This window comes from Molothrus aeneus, chromosome 19, assembly GCF_037042795.1.
Source record: "Molothrus aeneus isolate 106 chromosome 19, BPBGC_Maene_1.0, whole genome shotgun sequence".
NCBI lineage: Eukaryota > Metazoa > Chordata > Aves > Passeriformes > Icteridae > Molothrus > Molothrus aeneus.
The window spans coordinates 1,700,530-1,713,273 of NC_089664.1; the positions used below are offsets into that span (position 1 = coordinate 1,700,530).

At 52.0% G+C, this 12,744-nt stretch overlaps 1 protein-coding gene across 4 annotated transcripts in view; it reads left to right on the plus strand.

The window, feature by feature from the left end:
• NSMF (NMDA receptor synaptonuclear signaling and neuronal migration factor) overlaps nucleotides 1-6,274 on the plus strand; it is a 49,919-nt gene extending 43,645 nt beyond the window's left edge. For all 4 annotated transcript variants that reach the window (XM_066562620.1, XM_066562621.1, XM_066562618.1 and 1 more), the window contains one exon: nucleotides 341-6,274. In XM_066562620.1, coding sequence (XP_066418717.1) covers nucleotides 341-438 — 98 coding nt within the window. In that variant the 3' untranslated portion in view covers nucleotides 439-6,274. The remainder of the gene's footprint in view (nucleotides 1-340) is intronic.
• Nucleotides 6,275-12,744: the final 6,470 nt, after the last annotated feature.

Below are 12,744 nucleotides of genomic sequence, written 5' to 3' on the forward strand. Positions count from 1 at the left end.
GTGGCTGATCATCTCCAGCCCCCAGCTCCCCTCAGCCCTCAGAGCAGAGAGGTCAAAGTCTGGAGACAGACTTTGTGCTCAGTTCCTGCTCCCAGGAACAAACCCTGCCAAGGGATTACAGGGAGTTGTTCATGGTTGAGGAGATCTGAAAAGATCTTTGGCTCTCACGGGCCCCTCCACGTGCCCAGTGTCAGCATTTGCCATGGATGTGTCCCTGTGCCCACGCTGGGCTGGGGTTTGTGCTGCTGTGTGCTGTCACCTCTCCCTCGTGCTCCTTTCAGGGTGTGACCCCTCTGTGCTCCTTTCAGGGTGTGACCCCTCTGCCTGGTTTCACTTCTAGGTAAGCAAATGATTGAGACTTACTTTGACTTCCGCCTTTACCGCCTCTGGAAGACCCGCCAGCACTCCAAACTGTTGGATTACGATGACATTTTATGAGCTGGAGAAGCCTTTGCAAGAGGAAGCTCATCACCAGTGTCCAAGAAGTCATGCTTTATTGCAGAGAGACTTTTTTATTGGCACGGGGAGCCCTTCACAGCCCTACAGGAGGCAGCAGTGCTAAAGGGAGGGAAGGAGGAACCCTCGGAAGCGTCGGCAGGAAAAGGCTCCTGGGCCAAGAGAGACTGGAGGGAAGGGGGTGACAGTGACACCTCGCTGGCCTCAGTCCGAGCCCCGGGCCTCAGGAGGAGCTGTGTGAAACGAGGACAGGATGGAGTTCCTGGCAGAACTGAGCTGTTTTGGGTCAGAATGGGCCAGATTTGATTCCAGGTCCTTTTAAAGACTTTTGAAGCTCAGGTTTTCTTACAAAAAAAACCACACAAACCCAATTAACCCATGCACTACAGTGAAGAAGTCACCAGAGCACAGAGGGAGCAGGGGCTTGTCCTGGTGGGACTTTCTGTGCTGGGAGTCCTGGAGAGCAAGGACTGCTACACCTACTCCTGCAAGCTTAGAGCAAGATGATCCCATTTCCATGTGAATATATACTGGGATATAGAATTGAAATCTTCTTTTTTGTTTGTTTGTTTTGTTTAATAGAAAATAAGTGCAATTTTTATAGCGAGGGAGGGGGATAAAATCTCTCCTGATATTTAATTAGTTAAAAATAACACACCATAACCAATAGATGAGGTATTTTTGGTCTGCTTGAAAATATATTCAGAATGGTAATATATCTTCTGTAGACATATTTAATCACCAGCAAACATGGTTTTAACATAAGTTAGCAGACCCTGCATGTCTGCTGCATTGGTTTGGTTCCTTTCAGAGTAGCTGTGCTGCACTACCTGTACGTGCTCTCACCAATGTGTAGTTCTCCTCCAGTTAGCCACAACTTCATTACTTTCTATTTTGCTGCTTGCAAAACTATGGAACTTTAGTTTTGCTGAAATACTTTAGGTTAGAAACACAGGACCTGGCTGGGAATCCTCTGTCAGGCTCGCTTTGGTATAAAAAAGAATTAGAAATTAATAGCCATGGTAATTAATTGTTCATGCCAGTGTTTTGCTGTGTGTTGGGAGAGGAGCTCTCTTCCTGTGTGGAGACCCCTCTGAGGGGGCTGAGCACTGAGGCATTTGGGAGAATGCTTCTGGAGGGACACAGCACAGGCTTGGAGCATGAGTTTGACTCTTTGTTCACTTGATTGCCAGTTGTTTGTGCATAACCCACCCCTTTTCCCTGACCTGTGTCTTGGTCTGAGCTGCTCAGCCCCTCCCTGTGGAGGACAGAGAAAACCCTGAGCTCTGTCAGAGCAGCCTGAGAACCCAGGTCTGTACTTGATATTTGATGGTACCTTTTGGAATCTATTTATTTTTTGTTTGGTTGGGTAAGGGGGTGCTTTTTTGGTTTTGGGAATGGGGCTTTTTTCACATTCTGCTGTCCTTTCAGAGGACAAATAGTACTTAGAGTCTATGTAGGTCACTGGCAATTCTGGGAGGTGACACAAGTTATTTCTTTGACAAGCAAGGGAAGGAACAGGGAAGGATTACCTTATTTTCCTGATTTCCTGCTATCTCAAATTTGTTGATTGTGAAGTGAAGGAAAATAGATGTACAAATTTTCTTTTAACTACTTACAAAGAGAACTTGGTGTTCTGATCTGTAGAGTCCTCCTTCCCCTGTGCCATACCTGTGGTTGTGATTTTGGGGAGCAGGCCCCTGGCTAGAACTGCTGAACCCTTTACATTTAGAGCAGTTTTATAGCAAAACTTTTGAAGAAATAATGTACATACAGTAAGGAGAAGAATGGGTGGAGAGAGGTATTTAAAGTCACTGAAAGCCACACAGACAGGTGTGGGCTGTTGCCTCCCCCAGGTTGGGAGCTTTGGTAGCCACATCTCATCCCTGGACTCAGTCAGCTTTGCCAGACTTACAGTGAAGGGGAGAACAGGCACCAGTCTGTAGCTTTTGGAAGAAAATTATGCCAGATATAAAAGAAAAAGAACCCCAAATTTATGCCAGTTACTGTTTGACATTGGAGCTTCCACCAGCTCTGTGTGAGAGGTGGGAGCCAGAGGTGCACTGAAAGCACAAAGTCATGTTATCTGGAGAAGGAAATGCTTGTGGGAAGATTAAAATGCTGACACAAAACTCTCTCCCTTTCTGACCCTTTCACCTCCTAACTGGAGACAGGCAAACTGTTCTTCCTTTCTCAAATCCCAATTCAGTGAACTTGGTAGCATGAATGTAGCATTGTGCAACTATTGAAAATCTTATTTAACCCCCAAAGGGCCCATTTATGTATCCACTTGAGTGATTTCTCTGTAGAATTGTTGTATATCCTCACTGACCACTTGTAGTACTTGGGGTGCAAAGTAGAAGGTAGATTGTACAGTAATTTCTGTGTTGGAATGGACATTATGGACTGTTCTCCTGGTGCAGTTTATGGGATATGACAACTGATGAATGCATTTCCCTCCAAAGATCTATATTCCTCATAGCTTGTGATGTTTATGACATGAACATATTTTTTCCTTTCTTTGTAGCATTCATATGCCTAAAGAGATGAAATTCTCTCAGAGCTGTGACTGGAATAGAGTTGTGATGTTTGATGTCCTGTGTGCAGCAGCATCCTTGGAGTTAACCACTGGTGACAGAGGAAAACACTTTTATTCCCTTTTTTCACTGGTGGAGTTTTTCAGGTGGCTGCTGGGAAGGGAAGGGGTTAGCAGAGGCAAATAAAAATTGTAATTATTTTAAAATTTAGAGATAAAAATAGAGCCTGGAAGTTCCTCAGTGAGACCAGCCTGTAAAGGATGAGCCCAGCATGGTCCCAGCCAGGACAGCTCCAAGGCCCTGTGTGTTCCTCACCCCCTGTGCTCCTGCAGCATCCCCTGGAGGTTCTGGGGCTGCCCCAGTGCCCTGCCTGGGGCAGCTGTGGACAATCTGCCATCCCACTCCTGCCTGTTCCTTCAGCTCTCAGCACCCTGCTCTCGGGGTGTGTCTGAAACCACTTCTGTCCTGTGCCTCCAGCAGCTCTGTGTGCCTGGGCTGAGCAAAGAGCAGCTCCCTCCCCACTGCCCTGTCCCACCAGGGAACTGCTGCTCCTCTCTGCTGCTCCTCTGTGCCCTGGAGCTGCCTTCAGCAGGGACAGGAGGGTGGGGACACCTGGACCACTTGAGCAGCAGATGAAACCCAGGTGGCTGAGCTGGGTGCCAGCCCTGGCTGTTCACCAGCCACGGGTGGGGTTTGTGCTGCCCTTGCTGGAGGCAGTGGTGGATGTGACCCCCAGCCCATGCCTGGGTAAATGTGTTATCACATTTACCTGTTCAGTGTGATAAATGTGTTATCACATTTACCTGTTCAGTGTGATAAATGTGCTGTCACATTTACCTGTTCCATGTGATAAAAGTGTTATCACATTTACCTGTTCAGTGTGATAAATGTGTTATCACATTTACCTGTTCCATGTGATAAATGTGCTATCACATTTACCTGTTCAGTGTGATAAATGTGTTATCACATTTACCTGTTCCATGTGATAAATGTGTTAAATGTGTTATTTACCTGTTCCATGTGATAAATGTGCTATCACATTTACCTGTTCAGTGTGATAAATGTGCTATCACATTTACCTGTTCCATGTGATAAATGTGCTATCACATTTACCTGTTCCATGTGATAAATGTGCTATCACATTTACCTGTTCCATGTGATAAATGTGTTATCACATTTACCTGTTCCATGTGATAAATGTGCTATCACATTTACCTGTTCAGTGTGATAAATGTGCTATCACATTTACCTGTTCCATGTGATAAATGTGCTATCACATTTACCTGTTCCATGTGATAAATGTGTTATCACATTTACCTGTTCCATGTGATAAATGTGTTATCACATTTACCTGTTCATGTGATAAATGTGTTATCACATTTACCTGTTCCATGTGATAAATGCGTTATGGCCTGGGCTGGCAGTGTCACCTCAGGAGAGGAGGGGGCAGGAGGGGCCTCAGCTGTCCCAGCCCTGCTCCTCAGCCTGGCTCAGTGCTGGCAGTGCCCCCAGGATGTTCTCTGGTGCCTGCAGGGAACGGTCACTCAGCTGGAGAGGCCTGGGGGATCACAGGCTCTCTGCATGTGGCCCTTTCAGAGAGGCTTTTCTCTTTTCCTCTTGTGTGGCTGGGAAGGAAAGGGAAGAAGAAAATTCAAGTTACCCATGGGATATAGAAATAGGTAGAAACAAATAAAGCTTTTTGCACCTCTGCTCATGCTGCAGCCACCAGCTTCCCTTTGCAGCTGACCTCCAGGCCTGGGGTGGGAAATGTGCATTCCCAGATAATCCCTTCCTGTGTTAAACAAAAGCAGAAAAATCCTTGTAGCTCCAGCAAAACATCTGACTGCAAAAGGCACCGAGCCAGCTCATCCTGCCTGTGTGAGGACTCTGCTGTGGGATCCCACCTGCTCCCACCCCTGGAGCCACCAGAGCCAGTGAAGGGGCTTGGCCTCTGTGCAGGGAACTCCAGGAAGGAATTTATTCATTCCTCAGCCTGGGCTTGCTGCCTGGAGCTCAGCACAGGGTTCCTGCTCCCAGTGGTGTGTCCATGTGCCCCCAGTGGTGTGTCCATGTGCCCCCAGTGGTGTGTCCATGTTCCCCCCTGTCCTCGCCCCCGGGCTCTGTCCCAGCTCTGGGGGATGCTCCCTGTGCAGGAGGTGTGAGCTGGGATGTGGTGTCAGCACCGCTCGGGATCTGCCCAGAGCCACCCCACAAACAGCTCCTGCTGCTGCTGCTGCCTCGCTGACCTGTGCCTGGCAGTTCCTGCTCCCAGCTCTGCTGGCAGGGCTGCTCTGCACCCTCAGCAGCACCAGTAGGGTTGGCTGAAGGAATGGAAAATGCTGGTTATAAACAGCCAGCCTGGCAGGATCTGGGAGCGTGCCCTTAATCCCAGCCCCATTCTTAATCCCACTGGAGGTGCAATGCCAGGCTCGCTCTGCTCTCTTGGTCTAAATGTAAACATTCAGCCTCTCACAAGCTGGTTTGAGTCACACTCAGATATTTTTCATAAGATATGTTACTGTGTGAATGAGAAAACCCTTCCAGGGCCCTTCCAGCTGGCACCTGCTGGCAGAGCCCTCCTCCAGGGATGTGCTGGGCTGTGCCCTCCTTCCCAGGGAACCAGGCCCCACTGCCAGGTGGGCTCAGGTAAAGCTCAGCTCAGGTCAAGCTGAGTTGCTCTGTGCTCTGGGTTTTGCTGTGCCAGTCCCTGGAGCTGGGGACAGCCCTTCCCGAGGATCCCAGTGTCCTGGGGGCTATTGAGTGGTGATACCATTTTCCACATCATCTGTAAAGACTTTGTGATCCTGTATTTTGTCCCACTGACTACAGCCTACCCCTGGCTTTCTGCATCTTCCATGGAAGTGTTTTCTAATTCTCATTCTGGAAACACAAGCCAAAGTCAACTGGAAACTGTTACTGGCAAGTCAGCCTGGTAATGATCTCCTCTGTGGGAGCTGAGGGTGTAATGGGGGGTTGAAGGGCCCTGACCCTGACTGGGATCATTGTTATTCCCAGGTGATCCTGCTGTGTCATGGGCACAGTTCATGGTAAGGTAACCTCTGCTGGGGCAGTGCATGATCTATCAAAGAGCACCAGGAACCAGCAGTAGCTTTGGTTCAGAAATAACTTCAGCCCAATTTACTGCCAGTCAGTGTGAGAAATGTAAAGAGTGAAAGGAATAAACATTGTGGACATTAAATGTAAAGAATCCATCTGAAGAGAAACTACATTGCTTTTTTCCATAAATGTTTAGTAAATATTAAAGAACTAATGCAACCTAATATTTTTTTCACAGTATTGTATTGCTTTTAGAGTATCCATAAAAATTACACAGATAAGAACAGATAAGACCCATCACAGGGTGTTGCCCTGTGTTCTGAGAATGGGGATCATTAACTCAGTTCTTTGGGCATTCCAAACTTCCTTATCTCAGCATCCCAGTGGCCTGATGATAATCACAGCACGAGTGCCCTGTAAACCTTTAGCAGGAGGAGCCTCTCCACCTGCCCTGCTGAGCTGAGAGACCCCCAAGCACCCGATGGAGCCACGTGCTGGTCCCGTGTCCCCAGTGCAGGTCCCGTGTCCCCAGTGCTGGTCCCCTGTCCCCAGTGCTGGTCCCATGTCTCAGGTGCTGGTCCCCTGTCCCCAGTGCTGGTCCTGTGTCCCCAGTGCAGGTCCCCTGTCCCCAGTGCTGGTCCCCTGTCCCCAGTGCTGGTCCCGTGTCCCCAGTGCTGGTCCCGTGTCCCAGGTGCAGGTCCCCTGTGTCCCAGGTGCTGGTCCCGTGTCCCCAGTGCTGGTCCCCTGTCCCCAGTGCTGGTCCCATGTCCCAGGTGCTGGTCCCGTGTCCCCAGTGCTGGTCTCATGTCCCCAGTGCAGGTCCCCTGTCCCCAGTGCTGGTCCCATGTCCCCAGTGCAGGTCCCCTGTCCCCAGTGCTGGTCCTGTGTCCCCAGTGCTGGTCCCCTGTCCCCAGTGCAGGTCCCATGTCCCCAGTGCAGGTCCCCTGTCCCCAGGAGCTGGTCCTGTGTCCCCAGTGCTGGTCCCGTGTCCCAGCGTCTGGTCCCATGTCCCCAGGGGCTGGTCCCGTGTCCCCAGTGCTGGTCCTATGTCCCCAGTGCTGGTCCCATGTCCCCAGTGCAGGTCCCGTGTCCCCAGGGGCTGGTCCCGTGTCCCCAGTGCTGGTCCCATGTCCTGGGTGCCCCTGCTGTGCTCTTTCCCCTCTCTTTGGCCTCACCCTCGGGCACAGCCCCTGCCCTGCTCCCCACTCTCCTGCCAGGGCTGCAGGGATGTGTTGGGTTGTGCTTGGGGAATGTTTCTCACTGGGTGACTGAGCTGCTGCTGAGGCTGTGGGCTGCTCACTGGGCTGCTCACTGCCACCATCCCCTGGTTCAGGACCAGCTCAGATGCACGCTGGGTGGATTCAAAAACCTTGAGTGAAAAGTGGGGGGTTATGAGATAATTGGCTTCTAATTTGTATTTTTAGCACTAATTCCCATTGCAGTAATACAGACCCACCTACAAGGTGCTGTAAAGGTGGAGCTGGTGCAGAGCTGGGAATTCAAGGACAGGGATCTTTGCCCTTACCTTTGCAATGCCCTAAAACCCTCAGAGATAAAGGCAGCCAGCTGAGGCGCCTGAGCAGGGATCCTGCTCCCTGCTGTGTGCCCCTGTGCTCAGACCTGACTTTGCAGGGGGTTCAGGTGGGGGTGGCTGAAGGAGCCCAGCGGGTTTGGTGCTCCCATCCCGGGGAACCAGGCTGGAGTCCTACCCAAACGTGCTCAATGGGCTGCAGCTTTTCTGCTGTATTTCCTGTTGTGCTTTAATAACACTATTCCTGGAACTGGGTGACTTCAGTTTTGATGCCAAGCAACAACACAACCTTAGCTCTCAAGGGCTGGGAGCCAGCGCCCTTTTGGGATTTTTTCCCTTTGGAGTTCAGGCACCAGTTTTCATTTCCAGCTCCCTTTTCTTCTGCAGAGTGAGGGGGCATCAGCAGCTTTCTGAACGGAAAATTCCGTGCCTGAGTAGCAAGGAGGAAAGGAAAGAGTGACAATGGGTCTGGTGAATGTGGAGAAGGGGAGGTTATGTCCAGTAATGCCCCTAAACTCTGAGATGATTGAGCAAGTTTCTTTCAGCTTTCACAGAAAAAGAAGCAATGTTATCAAAGTAATGGGGGGAGCCCCAGACCACTTCAGTGGAATTATCAGTTGACAAACCTTGTGAAAATAAACCACTCTGCTGATTCTGCCTCTGCTCTCTGTGGGGTTCAGAGGAGCTGGCAGCATCCTGCTCCTTCCCAACCCCAGCTGGAGTGCAGGGCAGGGTGGCTCCAGCCATCCCTGCTGGCTCCACACAGACCTGTCTGGGCACCCAGAGCCCTCCTTGCTCTCCCATCCCAGCAGAAGCTGAAGGCACAGCAGGGCCATAAGGAGCTGGAAATGCTGGGCACAAGAGAGCCCTGGGGTTGGAGAACCCAACCTGGTTTGGGGCCAAAATGGTCTTGAGGCTAATGGAGAGTTTTAAAAACAAAGACTGTGCTCTCCCAGGCCTCAGTGGGCCTTGGAGCAGCAGGCTGGCTCCTTGGAAAGCGAGAAGGAGGTTCCAGGGACCCCAGCACCCCCACTGTGGTTTCTGGCTGCTGCTGCAGGGCCAGCCCTGCCTGACTCAGGAGCCCTCTGCCACCTCAGGGTCCTCTGGGGCTCTGCTGCTTTGTGTGGGATAACCAGGCCTCGAGTACACAAATGTTTCTAGGGCTAAAGATGTGATTTAATAAAAAGAGATGTTTCTGGGAAAGCTGCTTTTTTCTCGTGGTTTTGGGGCTTTTGGGGGGGGGGGGTTTGGGGGTTTTTTGGGGTTTTTTGGGGTTTTTGTTTGTTGTTGTTGTTGTTCTCTGGCTGAGTTTATAAACCCAGGAAATGGCACCTGGCAGATGCTGTGTGAGGGAAATGAGGTGTGAGGAACCTGTGGTGCAGGTGAGGGACCTACAGGCACTGGGCACCTCTGCATGGCAGCAGCTGAAACACAGGAGCAGAGCTCATGAGGGACGAGAGGCCAGGTGCAGCTGAAAGGGGAAAAAAGCAAAAAATCCTGATAATTAAACAAGGGACCATCTGAGAGGCACAAATCCAGTCATGGGAATAGGACAGGGATAGCTCAGAGTGATTCAGGTTCCAGCAGCATCTGCAGCTTAGTGAGTAGGGGGTGCTAAGGAATTTAGAGGGCATTAGGGATTGTGCCTCCTCCTGGGAGGAAGGCTAATCCCTGAGCACCCTCCCAGACACAGAAACAGGGCCCTGGAGAAATCAGAGGAGGTTAAAGGCCTGGTAATCCCCCTGGGGAAAACAGACCAGCTCCAAAACAGCACGTCCCCAGGAGGGCAGAAGGCAATGAAGGAATTCTGATAAAGCACTTTCTCTCCCACAGGCCTGTTTGAGTGAACTGCCACTGACTTGAACTCCCAGCTGCAATTTTCCCCTTATCTCCAATGCTGACAGTCACCTGCACGATCATCCTCTGATAGATGTGGTAATTGCAGCCCCTCAGCACAAAGAGAAACAGGCTGGACAGCTCTGTCATTTGGGCCATTTTTCTTCAGCCTTGGGATCTCAGCCCCTGTTTCTCCATCCTCCCCATTTGGGGATATTCTCCATGTGCCGCCACCACCACAGTGAGGTGGGACGTGCCATATTCACCTCAGCTGTGTGACAGATGACAGAAATCACCTTTGATCCTTTACCACCCACTGCACAGCCTTGTGCACCACTGATGCCTGGAGGGCCTGGTGCCCAGAAAGATCATCCAGATTCTTTATCCTCTATCTTGGAACCATTCCATGTGTCCTGGTTTTAAATCAGCACCATGAGGTACAAAGTCAAATTTTCTGGAGCAGCCCAGGTACAAGGGGTTACTTTTCCCTGTTCCCTCTTCCCTCTCCCTTGGTGCTCTGTTGCAGGCAGTGGGTGATGGACACAAACTGGAGTGGGAGCTGAGTTTAAGGTGAAATCACACAGACTCGTGCTGGGCCCTGCTCTCTCGTCCCCTGGGGGTACTTGGGGCTGTTCCTTTCCTCAGACCCTGTCGTGCTGTCTCTGCACCTCCTCTTGCAGCTCCGCAGGCGCAGCAGCCGTGCCCGGCTCTGTCCGTGCCCCGCGGTGGCACTTTGCCATCACAGGCTCCCAGTGCCGGCCCCTGCCATCATCACACCTGGGCTTTGTAATCGAGCGTTCCCTCTTGTGCCAAAATAGGAGCGGGATTCCCGGGAGCCTCCCGGGAGCAGCCCCGGGCACCCGGCCGGGTTCCCCGCGGCTGTGAACACATCGGGATTAGCCCCAGGGCTCTGCTTGCCGGCCAAGTGCCGCTGCCCAGCCCTCGACACGGTTTCACTGACTCAGCCGGGGCTTGGAGCAGTTGACAGAAATGATGGAAGGCTCTCAAATCCTGACTGGCAGGGGAGGGGATGAATAATGGTTGGATTTATTGTTTTGTTCTAAAGGCAGGCGGGCATGCAGTGAAACCGGCAGATGTCAGGTTCAATGTCCACAAAGGGAGGCGTTTTCTTTGCGCCAGGTGCAGCAAAACTGTGCGGGATTGATTATTTCAGGATTTACGGGCTTTACACAGGCTCAAAAGCCAACCAGACAAGACCACGAAAGAGAAATCCATTGAGATCTCCGAGCACAAAGGCACATTGTTGGCTCTGGCCGTGCCTGAGCCATGAGTCACCAGAGGCGGGGAAATGTCTCTCTACCCGCTTGCTCCGCTCTTTATGCTCAGCCCCGGGCACCCCTGTGGCCCTGCTGTAGGCAGATGGAGCCGTGCTCCAGGGAGTGCGGCAGGTCATGCGTGAGCCTCACATCGGCCCCGAGTTATTTCAGGTGAAAGGCTGGAGCTGCCTCCTCCCCAGAGCGTCGGGGGCGCTCACCCGGCACGGGCAACTTCGGCAATAAAAGCTATTTCCAGTGGTGTTGTGAAAAATGCACGTATTTTATGATTGGCTTTTCGCAAATGTTAAAATGAATATGATATGTGTTGTGTTAGAAAGTAATGCTGTATTAATTCTCTTAAGTACTGTGTTAAATATAGTTTCAGGTTATAAAAATTGTTAAAATAGAAACGATGCTATGTAGGATACTTTTTTTAAAGAAAGGACTCGCAGCGAGATAGCAGCCACAGGACACCTAAAGCGTTCAGAGGAAAAGAATTTATGGCTCTCTTATCAGAAGAAACGAACTTCTTCCTGCCTCGAAGGCGCTGTTAGGATTCGGAGGAAGAAGTTGACGATGACCAGACAAAATCCTGTGTTTGAATGGAATTTATGCATCATGTATGAGGTGTATGAATATGCAACAGGCTGTTGCTTTTAAGGGTTAATCCTTTGTTAACGTGGGTCCTTTTTCGGGCTCGTGCTGCCCAGAAAAAGGTACCCGGACATCCGTAACTCTTTGTATTTATTGTCTCATATTGTCCTAATTCAATTTGTCCAAATTATTACTCTAATTGTATTACTATTTTTAATAACCATTTTATTACTATTAAACTTTTAAAATTTTAGAAACAAGTGATCGGCGTTTTTCACAGGTATCATTTCCAGGTCTCGTTTGAAGAGGGTGTGATTGCTCTGTTGTGGCTCGGGAGTGCAAAGGTAGGAGCCTTATCAGCAGGACACGGAGCTGCTCCCGTAAACACAGCGGCGCTTTCGGCTCCCAGCGGGGGCAGCCGCCCGTGCCGGGCGCGGCTCGGGGAGCTCCCGAGTCCTGCCCAAAGGTAACTCCGTGCCACGGGCACGGGCCGTGTACCCCGAGTCTCCCAGGCGAGGGTTTGGGAGGCGTGGGAAGCGCTGCGGAGCGATGGTTTCCTGATTGCGCACACTTCCCAAAGACACCTGCGGGCGGCTGATAACAGGCGCTGACTGGAAATAACGCCGCGGCGGCACTTTAGTGTCCAACAAGTGGCTGCCAATGAATCACTAATCACAGAATAGCTGGGGTTGGACGGCACCTCTAGAGATCGTCCTGTCTAGCCCCCTGCCAAGACAGGGTCACCCGGAGCAGGTGACACAGGAACGCTTCCAGGTGGGTTTGGGATGTCTCCAGAGAGGGAAGACTCCACGACCTCCCTGAGCAGCAAAGAGCAAAATGGGAAAATTGCTCTCCCGCTCTGCTGCCATGTGCCATGGAAAACTCCACTTGTGTCCATCAGAGCTCTCCCTAAAACACTCTGACGGTCCGGGTATCACAGACACTGCTCCAGGCTGGTTCCCTGTTCCTGCACAGGCACCTGCTCCGCCTGCGACGGCGGCCGACATCCCAAGGGTGACCCCGAAAGGCGTTTATCGACCCTGCCTTCGGCTGGCAGCAGACGAACCAGTGCGGGATGGGGGAATGGGCACATATGGGTGTTTTGTGTGTTTTGGGATTCTGTGTCCGTCACTATGGCTCGTGTCCCGGGCCGGGGGTCTCCTCTGTGAGGGGACGGCGATGGGGCGGCGGGGCCCGGCCGGTTCCCAGCCGGGGGATGCGGCACCACCTCAGGTCACATCGCCATGCCCGGACCGCGCCGCTGTCCGGCGGCCCCGGAGCCCTGGTCCCGGGCAGCGGGGGCGGAGCGCTGACCCCGGTCCGGAGCGGGGCGGCCCCGGCGCACCTCCGGCCCCGCCTCGGCCCCGCGGGGCCGGCCCTGCCCGGCCCGGGGGCGGTGCCGCGGGGCCGCCCCGGTGCGGCGGGGCCCGGCCCGCAGAGCCCCAGCGCCGCCGCC